General features: G+C 43.5%; 1 protein-coding gene across 4 annotated transcripts in view; it reads right to left on the bottom strand.

Annotated features, from left to right (window-relative positions):
• The window catches only part of TSEN15 (tRNA splicing endonuclease subunit 15), a 24,163-nt gene extending 10,407 nt beyond the window's left edge, over window positions 1-13,756 (bottom strand). For all 4 annotated transcript variants that reach the window (XM_081012358.1, XM_081012360.1, XM_081012359.1 and 1 more), the window contains exons 1-4: window positions 13,618-13,756; window positions 9,562-9,643; window positions 7,557-7,692; window positions 530-1,323 (exon numbers count right to left, since the gene is read on the bottom strand). In XM_081012358.1, the coding sequence (XP_080868484.1) occupies window positions 1,116-1,323; window positions 7,557-7,692; window positions 9,562-9,643; window positions 13,618-13,713 (522 nt within the window). In that variant the 5' untranslated portion in view covers window positions 13,714-13,756 and the 3' untranslated portion in view covers window positions 530-1,115. The remainder of the gene's footprint in view (window positions 1-529; window positions 1,324-7,556; window positions 7,693-9,561; window positions 9,644-13,617) is intronic.

Here is a 13,756-nt window from a genome sequence, read left to right as displayed (position 1 = left end):
TAGGAGATAAAAGCTGGGGAAATGTCCACTCAGCCCCACCACTTTGCAGCTGTTGAACAAACTGACAGGAAGCAGTACCATACATGCATGGATGTGCAATTTATAGGGCACTTCCAGACCGGGCTGTTTATTTAGCATTCTTGCTGATGTTTGCCCAAAACGTACAGAGAACATATGGTGATGTTTGTTTGTTGAGAATTTGTCCTGCTACTTGTACACTAAGCCTATATGACAGTGTCAGCTAGTGGCCATACCCCATGGTTTTAGCCACTTTTCTCACTGGACTTCTTGTTAAAAACTTCAGGATAAAAAAAAAAGCCAGGAAGTTCCTGCTCTAACTGTCTTACCTTATTCATTAAGTTAGCAGCTGACCTTAAACAAGCCACTTTCATTCAGTCCCCCTGAATGCAACATGGGGCTAACAATATGGACCTATGTTACAGGGTTGTTGTAAAAAAAAAACATCGAGATAATGCATAAAGTGCTTTGAGGGCATAAAAACCTCTACATAAACAAGTGCTAAACTCACCTTCAGTTCACTGGACTGGACCATGCCTTCCAAAGTTTTGGCAGTAGCAACAGTCAGCAGTGAAGTCATCTTTTTCCAGCTGCAGCGCATTTCGACCCAAAGGGTGGGCGGGAGTGTGCGTCGCCTTCTTATGAGCATGAACTATAGCAAACTTTGCGGAGGATTGCTTCACTCAGCAAGGGACCTACAATCAAGTAATTTAATATAGCAGGTGCTGTGAATACTTTAATAGGGACACGCACAAAGGAATTTGCTAGAGAAAGTCAATGATTTATAAAACTAAGTACTCTTAGGTGCCTTTGGGACAATGACTGAATCAGGAACAAAGGGTGGAAAATGGTTTTGTTACCAAAAAAAATGTATTTTCAAGTAGTCTACTAGCTTGAACTTTCTGATGAGGAGAGGACAGATTCTTGAATTGGTCCATGGCACCTTTGATGTTCCCATTTATTACAATTCTCAGACCTAATTAAGGATTTTCAAAGCAGATGTTCAGCTCCCAATTGCACCTTTTAATTCACATATACAGTTCCAGATTGGTTTAGAGATTTGATGTAGTCCAGAGCTAACACAGTAGTCTATTTTCCTATCGTCTCATAAACCTCTTTCTTTTCTTCCTCCACTGCTTATCATCCATGTATTCAGTATCGTCAGGAGGGTCTGGGGTTACAAAACCATGTGTCAGTTTATAGTAGACTATTGTGGAGTCTGATTCAACTATGGCCAGTGTGATAGAGAGCGGAGAATCAGGTTCATCCTTCAGAGTATATGATCTCTTCATGATCTGTCTCAACCTGAAAGAAAGAAAAAAAGACTCCAGCAATTCTGCTTACTTTGTTTAAATTTCACAGTCAATCTACAAACAGATCAAGTTAATAATAGTTCTACTTTAAGTATCTAAAAAAGAACTCCGAGTAAATCAAATATCCTCGGAGTAAATCTTGCATGCTTCTGCTATCAAAGAAACCCAACAGTGCCTGCCAGCCTTTTTGACAAATTTATCAATAGGATTGCCACCTATTTGCTTTTCTTTTTTGTGATGGGGCTCCCACGCCTCTAAAGGATGGATGACTGATAGCGGTGCAACAAAAGCAGCTTTCCCCGTCACCGTGGGAATAGCTAGGGAGGGGTATAAATAAAAATTTGTTATTATTATTATTATTATTACACTGGAGCCCTTCCAGAGGAAAAGGTTTTCAATGCCAACATGCCACAAATCTAAAGTTATTAGGTGGGGCTACCGTGCACTAAAGGGCCCACGCAGCTTCCCTTTGGTATAATTGTGGTGGCAATGGCCACTGGCTTAGATAAGATTCCAGAGTTATGGAATACGATTAGCTTAATAATAATAGAATATAAGATTGAACAGATAGCAGCCATGATTGCAGAATCATCGTCATATAAGAAAGTTAGGTAAATTACACAACATGAATGTATCTGTATAATTAAAATATTTCAGATTCACTCAAACCCCACCCCACCCCTGTTACTCTAAAGAAGAGTTTACCAAACTTGGGTCTCTGGCTTATTACATCCTGGCACAGTGTAGAATATGGTTCCCTGCGCCGTTTGCAGGTTCCCTGTACTTTTTTCTCCTCTGTTCATTATCACCTTCCCATGAGGACTCCTGGCAGCTGAAGAACCTGCCACTTTGCAGAACGCAGCACCCTTCAAAAGGGTGGCAGGCAGCAGCTGAGCGTTACTTCTCTCCTGCGATGACTGCCAATTAGCCTTCATAATGGAAATCGCCCGCTAGCTGAGGCAGCTGCACACTATGAAGTCAAAGGGCAGCAGTTGGTATGCTGATGCCAAGCAAGGGTCAACACAGAGGTGGGGGGCAGGGGGATTTCTCAGCCTCCCCTCCTCTTCTCTAAGCGTTTAGGGATTGTGAAAGCCGTTTTTGTTGAATTCCAGAGAGGAATACAAATGAGAAAGTAGAGCAAATGATTTGCATGTACTAAGTCCCAGATTCAGCTCAGGAGACAGCTCAGACTCCCTGCAGGCTGCCTCTCCAACAGCCCCTGTGGGGGGGACAGGATTCCCAGACACAAAAGCCACCTGTCTCTACCGTGTTATGAAGACTAAATTTAAAAACTCAGCTCCTTCTGCATTCCAGAGCAGCAGTACTCAAGGCACAGAGTGAAGGCAAAAAACTGAAAGATACCAAGTAAGTTCTAGAGGTCATATCCTTGGTAACTGGATTTTCCTAATTGAGGCCAGCTCAAAAATGCCATGAGTTGGCATCAAAAATGCAATGGCTACTTCATCTGACATACAACCATGTGTGTCCACTCTGCGCTGGATATGATTTAGAGAATAAATCTCTGGAAATAAGGAAGTCAGCACTTCCACTGCCTCAAGGCAGCATTGTTGGGGCCAACATACAGAATTCCTGATAAGCTGTACTTCTACAGAAGTTATTTGTTATAGAAACAGGGAAGGAACTCTTACTGAAGCTCTTCATCTCCAATTACACTGAAGGCATTGTATAGCACATCTGTCATGAACAGGAATGGGGATAAGATATGTCTCAGGTTGATAGAATAACACACAAATTTGCCAGAAGCATTTTCTACTTCAAAAGCACTGCGAGACAAAATATAGAAATACCAGTGGGTGAGGCGCAGATGGAAACAGTGACTCTTTCCATAGAACTCACACTGACCCTTTTCAACCCCTTTACTCCTGAAATTCTTAAGGTCAGCACCAGCTAGCCCTGAAGTATACAGTGACTAGCACAATCCCAAATGAAACAAAATTGCTGCAATTTACTAAAAAAAAATACTAAAATATTACTACAATAATCAATCATTTACAGGACATGTCAACTGGGAAGTCCCACTGATTTCAATAGGACTTACTTCCTAGCATGTGTGTGTTTCAGCCCTAAATTCTGATTTAATTGCTGAGGCTGGGCACCAACGTAAGAGAAAGCCCCAAATAAGAAGTGTGCAAAGTAAAATGATGGCTTTTGGCAAAAAACCCAGCCCCTTAAGGAAGGTTAAAGACTGTATTCATTAAGAGCCAAAGATAGTCTGAAATGCTCAAATTACTAGTATGAGTATTTCAAAGCTTCCTCTTGATGGCTACTGGGGAGCTGGAGTAATGAGCTCATTAATTTAAGCATTGCCAAAACAAGATGTCAGTGTTACTGTAACTTTTATTTCCTCTCTGCTGAAATAGTATTTGAAATTAGACACGTTTTGAATGTTAATCATTCAGGCAGGCCATGTGTGGCAATTATGAGGCTTTGGTTCACTTTTGAACACAGAGGCTGAGGATTCAGCCCAAGCTGAAAAGCACTAGAGCAAAATCTCCCATTACTAGGTGTGATCTGCAAATCTCCAGCCCAGGAAATGCTTACAAAAAAGTCTTCCTGTGGATGCTTTCAGAATGCCCAATCATTCTTACTGTAATGTTCCTCAGTCTCCCAGTTTGAGTGCCCACTGAAAGATTTCTAATTTCCTTCTGTATTTTGTAGCCTATGACAAGAGTCTGACCCAGGATAGCTGGTTTGTTATCATGGCTTGTCCTGTCTCTGAAGCACGAAGAATTGCCATGAAGATCACCACTGTAGGTGCAGAACACAGCATTGAAACTGAGCAGGCAGATACAAAATATTGCCCATGTAAGCTACAGAAGCTAAATTAACACACGTATTATATGGACAAACATGAGAACTGTCCCACCACATTAGCCCTATTCAAGTATTCGTTTCTGAATGTATGAAGGAACCAGTGGGAATATGTAGGCCTCTTGGAGGCCAGGAATGATAAGCAAGCAGTACTAATGTTCACAGATGCAGAGAGGGCCTTTGATAATGTGTCCCGGATGTTTATGAAAAAATGATAGAGATGATGAATTTTGGAGAATCATTTCAGAGGAGAATAGATGCAATCTATTCAGAACAACAGGCTATGTTGATAGTGAATAATGTGACAACAGAAAAATGTAAAATTGCAAAACGGACAAGACAGGGATGTTCCCTGTCTCCATTGCTGTTTATATTAGTCTTAGAAACACTGGCAAGATGTATAAGCTCAGATGATGAAATAAAAAGGATTACCGTACTTTTCGCCCTATAGGACGCACCTTTTCCCCTCCAAAAATGAAGGGGAAATGTGTGTGCGTGCTATGGGGCGAATGCAGGCTTTCGCTGAAGCCTGGAGAGCGAGAGGGGTCGGTGCGCACCGACCCCTCTCGCTCTCCAGGCTTCAGGAAGCTCTCTGCAAGCCTTGGGAGCCGGCGGGAGTTCCCGTCTGGCTCCCTAGGCTTGCGGATAGCAGCCTGCATCTCAAAGCCTGGGGCGCGCTGCACAGCGTGCCCCGGGCTTCAGTTCCCCGACCTGGTTTGGAGGCTGGCGGCGGGGAGAAGCGCGCTTCTCCCCGCTGCCAGCCCCACAAGCTCAGGGGACAGCGGGGAGGCGCAGCGCGCCTTCCTGCTGTTCCCCGACCTGGTTTGGGCTTCAGGCAGATTTCCGCAAGGCGTGGGAGCCCGGCGGGAAGTCTCGCCGGTCTCCTAAGGCTTGCGGAGAGTTGCCTGTTCTGGGGGCTGGGGTCGGGAGAAGCTCGGGCTTCCCCCGCCCCAGCCCTGTGCCTGGGGGGGGGGGAATAATTTTTTTTCTTTATTCCCCCCCCCCAAAAAAACTATGTGCGTCCTATGGGCCGGTGTGCCCTATAGGGCGAAAAATACGGTACGTTTGGTTGCAAAGCATACAAACTGAAAGCCTTTGTGGATGATTTGGTGATAACAGTAGAAGACCCGTCAAAAAGTTTACCAAGGGTCTTGGATAGAATTTTGGGGTTTGGCTGGGTAGCAGGATTTAAGCTAAACAAACAAACAAACAAACAAAAACCAAATTGTTGGTACAAAATATGACAGAACAACAACAAAAGGAATTACAAAAACACCCTGGAATTATCAATAGGAAAAAATGTGAAATATTTGGGGATATGAAACTTTCCCAAAGATGGAAGGAGGACAATCTATCTACAAAAGAAGAATGGCAGCTAAAGATGATGGACTATGCCGAATTAGCGAAAATGACCGGGAAAATCAGAGATCAAAAGGACAATAAATTTAATAAGGATTGGGGGAAATTTTAAAGTTATTTCAAAGAACACTGTAAACAATTGAAAACATTGTCAGGATTTTGACAACACTGGCAATGAAGAGAGAACTATGATAAAAATTGAGTTTCAAGAAAATACGGAGAATACGATACGATGCAGTTTGAAAAAGATTATCTGGGGAAACCATGGAGGGCTAGAGGGAAGTTCCAGGATTCCGAGAATCCTATTTGTAAAACGATTTTGATTTATGTATGATGATAAATGTTAAAAGTGAAAATGAATTTTAAAATGTCAAAAAAGAAGGAATATGTAGACCTAGCCCTGTGTCCTCATTGCCATCATGTGCAACACCATCTTCCAGCTGATGTGTGATTGGCTCAGTCCAATGACTCACATGATTCAATGTTTGGGGAGGATTCAAATGCTTCCCTGAATTATGAAGCAATACATTCCCATGCAAGTTATTCAAAATAGTGAGTCACTGGATCCTCATGAATCCAAATTTTAAGCAAGATGACAAACCCTGGTTTGAGGAATGAGGGAAGTCAAGTTGGACTTGCCACAAAATTAGCACTGCGGAGCACTGATGTTCCAGATTCTGACCAGTCAACCAAGGATATTCCACTCCATTCTGTTCCACCACCAAGACAGTCAGTATTCTGTGCCCATTATGCATGCTGAGCCCTCACTGAGCTGCTTTTGGATTTCCACACCCCACCCCAAACAACTTTGTGTTCTTTACAAATACTGGGCTTCTCCAAAACTGCTGCTATCGCCCACTTCTGCACAGCCGAGACTGTTTGGGTTGCATAAGGATCTACACATGGCAAACTAATTCACTGTTAGTATTTATGATGGTGTGCACAACTGCAGCCACATAGGAGAACTGGGCACAAGTTCTTAAGTGGAGTCATTTGGCAGCTGAGAATGAAACAGACAGAGCAGGCTTGAGAGAAATCACACATTCAATGTTTGCCCTATTAGAAAGACTGGTTGCCAAGTGGACCTTCAGTCAATGTAATTCATTCACCCTTTGCCATCCCAAGAATGTCATCTTTTAGCGGAATGCCAAAGACAGAGCAAACAGCATCACCACCACACAAATTTATAGAAACTCTACATGAATGAAAAGCTTAATGAAATAGTCAAAGATGCATTGGTGATATTGTAACTCCAGTAACTAAAAACATGTTTCAACAGATTTGTGGGTGCCTACCAACACATAAGGAATCAGGATTTGGTATTCTTTTCCCATGTCACTGACCAAAGCCAACAGTGATCTGGAAACCATCTGATCCTGGGGTACAAGAAGGAAATTTTCTAAACTGCGCAAGTCCACAATTCTGCCACTGTTTTATACAGATACAGTGGTACCTCGGGTTAAGTACTTAATTTGTTCTGGAGGCCCGTTCTTAACCTGAAACTGTTCTTAACCTGAAGCACCATTTTAGCTAATGGGGCCTCCTGTTGCCGCTGCGCCGCCAGAGCACAATTTCTGTTCTCATCCTGAAGCAAAATTCTTAACTTGAAGCACTATTTCTGGGTTAGCGGAGTCTGTAACCTGAAGCGTATGTAACCTGAGGTACCACTGAATTGGCCCTGGATCTAGAAATCAGCATCTGGAATTTTTTAATTTTTTATTAATGCCCACTTGAGACCCAGTCCTTTAAACCTCCCAGGAAGGCAGGAGATGAGATTTACATTTATATCTGAAATGTGCTCAGAAACAAGCTGGTGAAGATTTTTTTTGCAAGTTGTGTTCCATTGAGTGAGTCCTGCTTGTTATATTCTGAACCAGCCAAAGTTTTAAAACAATCTTCAAAGGCAGCTTCTATGGTTTCACCAAGCTTTGCCAAGCAAAACTGCAGGAGCAAAACAGCCTTGAGCATTGCCAACCTATGTTTGGTTTGGCTAAAATAAACTCAAAACCAAAGCCTCTGTGGATCCTTGCTCACCTCTCATGGCTAATTGACACGTGGACAGGAGTTGGCACCACCACTTGAAAACCATCCGTTTCTCTCTCTCGTCCACAGAGACACACAAGCTGGAATTCCGCAAGGCCAATGTAGGACACCTCATGCCAGTTCCTAGCTGAAGGAACAGCAGCAAAATGAGAATGAACTAAATAAAAAATAGCATTCAGTTTGGTTCACTGGATTTCTTAAACACCTTTTTCTAAAGGAAGACTCAAGGCGTCTTGCAGTAAAGAGTCAGAAAAGTCTGAAACAAACCACAGAACAAGTGACACACCTAGAGTATATTTAGATACTGTATTAGATTTCTCTCTTCCTTCAAGAGTTCTTGGGGAAGAACACAGACCAGGGTCAGGGCATCTACTCTGCCTCAGCTATGGCTGGCAATGACTCGCTGCCTGAAACCATCGAGTTGCTGCCAGTCGGAGCAGACAATCCTGAGCTAGATGGACCAGGGATCTGACAGGCACCATCCTATGTTCCTATCCTTATTCACTCTCACAACCATATTCTGAGAGAGAGCCATGAAGCTCATTTAGTGACCTTGGGTAAGTCGTTCAAGTAGGGATGTGTGTCAGGTTCATTTTGGTCCAGTTCCAGTAATTTATCCACACCACCACAATGGCCATGATTGTGCAGATGGCTGTACGAGAGAGGGATCTTGCGTGTACCCAGGACACATAGTGCTAGTCATATTTGACGTGAAGTTACAAGGGGTGGGTGGGAGGTGGAGACTCACCTGGGTGACTATCAGCTATCTAACTGATGTATTTTCTCTAACAGCTTGCAAGGGGGAATCATCAGTGTGCGACTACTGCTGTATGTTTTAATGAAACCAACAAGAATCCTATGAAGATGTGAATCTAACTATATCAAGCTCATGTGTGACACCACCTCCACCTGATGGGGAGAGGACAGTCACTACAGGTATGTTGGGCTCTGTGGAGCTGGGCATTGTAACACTGATATGCAGAGTCGAGGGGAAAGAGGCTTTGCACTGGCCACCAGGCAATGGCTTTTTCCACCTGCCTTGCCCCATCCTCCAGCCCTAGGAGCCTTTCCCAGACCATGAACAGCAGAAACAGCTGGCAAGTGAGAAGATGAGTCCAGGAATTCTCTTTTGAAATAATTTTGTAAGTTGTATGTCTTTTGTTTCTCAGTTTGATTCTTTTACAAGTGGTATTTTATGCATTGTGACTTGCTGTTGTTTTTATTGATTATATTTAGTTATTATGTATTGTAAAGTGTGAATTTCTGTTTACAGTGGTGCCTCGCAAGACGAAATTAATTCATTCCGCGAGTTTTGTCATCTTGCGATTTTTTTCGTCTAGCGAAGCACGGTGTCAGGAAAGTTTTGGAAAAGCTTCAAAAATCACCAAAGTCCTTAAAGACCTCAAAAAAGGCTACCACACCGCGTGCTATGAGTTGCTCCTCGAAGTCAAGTCACAACTGTATTAACGGTGTTAAGAAAAAGGAAACAAACTTGCAAGACGTTTCCATCTTGCGAAGCAAGCCCATAGGGAAAATCGTCTTGCGAAGCAGCACAAAAAACCCTTTCGTCTAACGAGTTTTTCGTCTTGCGAGGCATTCGTCTTGCGGGGCACCACTGTATTAGTTGCTGACATTTCATTTTACTGTGCACTATTATATTCCAAGGGATTATTAAATATTACTTTATTTTATATAAGTTGTTTATTTGAAAGTTATGTTTTTATTATCACTTGTGCACAGTAATATAGAAAGGCTGTATACAAATCAAAAGTGAAATTAATTGAAAATGAAACATCCAATGCATGGAGGTTAGGTGGGTTCAAGATGGGACAATTCAGAAGTGCAGACAGGCTCAAGTGATGTCTGCAAAAGTCCAAGGTATTCTAAGAGTACACAAAGGACGTTATTGGCACTCTTTTTAAACCAAATGATATGCCTTAGCAGCTTGGGTTTTTTATTCCTCAGTCTGCCTTTGAAGCTGCCTCCATTAACTTACCTTCTAAGAGGTCTAAGTAAACTAAGAAAGCAGCATGCACACAACTGCTGTCAGCCACATCCAACGACATCATCCCTGTGAGCTGAAAGACACAATAGTAAGCAATAGATGTAAAAGCTACTGCAATGCAACAAAATTCAAGCAGTTTTATCCACAATATTTTGAAAGTGTTTTCCCATCAACTCTAGAGACGTTTGGAAGACCCCCCCAAAAAGCACAGCACACACAGTTTTTTTCAGGCCTGTTAATGGATTTACTGCTAGATAGTCTGTTAAAAGACTTGCAGGTCATGTTTTGAAAATGCCAATAAAACTGTCTTCCAAAAGGTGCAGTTTAGTGTTTTGGAAGGGGAGGGGCATGATTTAGCAACGCTGATTGTTCATAAAACAGGGCCAGTTCTGTCCCAAGCCTACTGTGCAGGGACTGCTTTAAATCTGTGTTTTGGCAAGCCCCTGAGACAGGAAGGGGGCAGGAAGCAGCTGTATCTGAAACTGAACTTGGAATATCCATTGCTAGAACTGCTATTTATAAATAACTGCCACAGCGATGTATTTACTTGCTGCATTTATATCTCATCTTTCTGCCAAGGAGCTTGAGGCAGCAAATGTGGTTCTTCCTCCCCTCTATGTTAACCTCACAATAACCCTGTGAGGTAGGTTAGGCTGAGAGATGGGGACAGTCACCTGGCATTCCTCATGTCTTACTAGGGATGTGAATCTGGATTTCCCAGGGTCTAGCAAAGCACTCTAACCACTATATCACACGGGTTCAGCTGGAGCCAGAAGGTACTTTTCTGTTGACCAGCCAGGGCCAGAAGGTGAGGCTCCTGGTACTTTTGCCAGGGCTGGCTAATACAGAGCAGGGGTGGGGTTCCTGTGGCACCTGCATATGATCTTGGACTTCAACTCCTTTGAGCCTCAGCCAGCAAAGTCAGGGCTGATGGGCGTTGCGGGGGCCACAGGCTCCTTGTCCCTGATGCAGCGCCTTCCTGCTGCCTGCCAGTTACAGAGGACAATGTTGCACAACCCTGTTTGTCAAATTAGGAACCGGCTTCCACACATGAGGTTCCCTGTTTAAGCGCTGGGTACCCGACACACACAGCTGATGCTGTGCAAATGTAAAATCGCAGCACTGCTAGGGACATGCTGCAAGCTTCACCTGCACCTGGCACAGTATAATCATATTATAATGCCTTGATCACTATAGAGAGCTTGATTCCTTCTTCATATCAAAAAAGCAAAATATCTGAGTTGTAAAGTTTGCATTTTATAAGCTTGAACAAGCTAATACTTTCTTAAACCTCTGGTGGCTTGTGTTACACAACCATCAAAATAAGCTCTCTTTTAATATGCCAAACTCATAAGAGGGTTATTTCAGTAAAAATCACATCAGATCGTGGAGTTCTGCATTCTGATGCGGGGGGAGGAGATTGTTGACCCAGCTCAGGCAGAGAACTATTGCAGAGGGTCCTGTAAAACTTTTTACACTTGAATAGAAAGTTAAGTGTATTAAAAGTTATTGCTCTTACAAATATTTGAGCTGAACATGAAGCTTTCTGATTCTTTACAGACTCTTTGTGCTCCAATCCTGAATACTGTTTTCATACTTAAAGACTCACTGAAATCAGAAGGAGTGTATCTGAAGAAGTGTGCATGCACACGAAAGCTTATACCAAGAACTAACTTAGTTGGTCTTTAAGGTGCTACAGGAAGGAATTTTTTTGAAATCAGAAGGGTTTTATAAGAAGAGTTAAGAGCCTGAATCTAAGAAGGCATTTGCAAGATGAGATTCAGATTAGTTAAGAACATGATAAGATAAGATAAGATAGGACTTCGGGGTCAGACCGAAGTCCTATCTTATCCAACATCCTGTTTCCCAGCCAGACGCCTGTCAGAAGCCCAGAAGCAGGTGATGAGCACAGCAGCCCTTTCCTGCTGTTGTTCCCCAGTAACTGGTGGTACTCAATGGGGTACCTTCTCTGAGACTCTGAGGTTGTATACAGCTACTATAGAAATTTGTCTAATTCTCTTTTACAGCCACTCAATCTGGTGGCCATCTCTACATCTTGTGGTAGCAAATTCCATATTAAGTAAGCATGAACTATGTGAAGAAGTACTTCCTTTCATCTGTCCTAGATCTCCCACCTTCTTTGGACGGCTCTGGGTCGCAGTATGATAAAAACATTTCTCTATCCCCTTTCTTGACATCACGCACCTCTATCATGTCCCATCCTACTGATCTTCTTTCTAAACTAAAAAATGGTTTTAAATGCCTCAGCCATAAACACAGTATATTCCTTTTAGCAGGACACTACTCCTCTTGGCTTGTCATCTGCAGTATGCAAATACTGTTGACCTTTCTTACAGGATCATTCTTAGATTCTTGAGTTCAGTATAACTGCTATTTCATCTCTAGTCCAGAGATGAACCTGCACCAGGGCATGACAGAATTTGAGGTCAGTCAGTCAAGGGTGCAAAGCTACTTGTCCAGTAAACTTGGCTGTTTGAGAGGCTTCTCTATAAAATTACAGAGCTGGGTCACATATACATGTTACTTCACTCTAGTTCAGGGTTTCCCAAACTTGGGTCTCCAGCTGTTTTTGAACTACAGCTCCCTTCATCCCTAGCTAGCAGGACCAGTCGTCAGGGATGATGGGAATTGTAGTCCAAAACAGCTGGAGATCCAAGCTTGGGAAACCCTGCTCTATTGCTTATTCATCCTGAACATTTTTTTGTTCATTTTATTTGTTGATTTTATCTTGCTGCTCCACATGTCCAAATTGCTCTTTATCCCTTCACGTAATACCTAAGAAGCTATTGCACACATATATTTTACTTTTACTCATTGATATGCGGCACACTTCCCTTTGGATTCTTTTCCTTATGTGTCACGTGCAACTAAACTGCAAGTCTGTACCATCTCCCTCTTAATTCATGTATGGCACCTGGCGATAGGCACTGCATAACTAAATAGAGACATGTACCTGTGACAAGTGCCTACATAATGCTGTGCCAACTTTATCGTTCCTTTGCTCTTCCTTGGACCAGGTGTATAGCCCTTAACACACAGCCATTCACCCATCAGTGGATGCGGTTTCACATGGCAAAGGATAGTATAGTAAGATCATAACCAGCAGAAAGCATGGTCAGAGACACTCTCCCCCCAACTTCCATTAACAAGCTGTTCTATTATCAACTGCAAGTGGGGAAGGGAATGACTTTCGCTTTGTTCGCTGCAGGTTGAAAAACACTTAAAGCTAGCGCTGCCCTTTGCACATAGCCAGAGGTGCCACTGACAATACCCGCCTTTCCTTTTCTCTTGTGTCTATTTACACTGTAAGCCTGGAGGCAGGGTTCTGCTGTTTTTTATTCTAATTGCTTATTTAAAGGCATTTATACACCACTCCTCATAATATTTATTCCTCACTGGGGCAGGGTGGGTGAGGGAAATGTTTTTACATTACATTGTGCAGTGTGTAACATGCATTAAAAGCACAATTGATACACTACAGGGCACTAAGCCAATGGGGCACATAATAATAATAATACCACCCTTATTTATACAGGTACCTACGGCGAAGATGCATTAAAAGGCAGCTATTCCAGAAGGAATTATTGTGAAAAGAAGATTGCGGGGGGGGGGGGGGAGTCAAATTTTGTCCTCTCGGGGTGCTATATTACCAAGGTCCATTCCTGATTCCAGGATGGGGACAATGTTTTCATAACTTTCTTCTTGTTGTTTGTTTTTCTTGCGTATTTTATGGTTTTGTTAATCTTGCATTTTTCTGTTATGACCCACCCAGAGATCTACGGATGAAGGGCGGGATACAAGCTTAATCTTTTCGATAGCTAATCAGGATGGTTCCTTAGAAGGCAGAAATACCTGCCTTACGCGTCAGCGCCCCTGCAAGGCCAGCCCCGGACCCGCTTCTGACCGGCGGGCGGCGGGGACGGAAACGCGAGAGGGAAGGCGGCTCTTGCCCCGGCGCGCCCGGGTCCCCCTTCGGCGGAGGGCAGGCGGAGCGAGCGCCGCGGGCCGTTCCCCGGCTATACCGACCGCAGGGTGATCCTCCCGCCGGCTCCCGCGGAGCGTCCTCGCCGCCGGGAAAGAGCTTGGGCCGCCCGACGCGCCGCTTTCCGCCTCGCCCGCCATGGCCTCTCGCGCGCCACGCGGCTTCGCTCCGCGCGGTGTCTCG

Source organism: Podarcis pityusensis (assembly GCF_964106645.2).
Source record: "Podarcis pityusensis genome assembly, chromosome: 6".
In the NCBI taxonomy this organism is placed as follows: Eukaryota; Metazoa; Chordata; class Lepidosauria; order Squamata; family Lacertidae; genus Podarcis; species Podarcis pityusensis.
The sequence above is the reverse complement of the archived record's forward strand: the minus strand, read 5'-3'. Positions and strand labels throughout refer to the sequence as shown.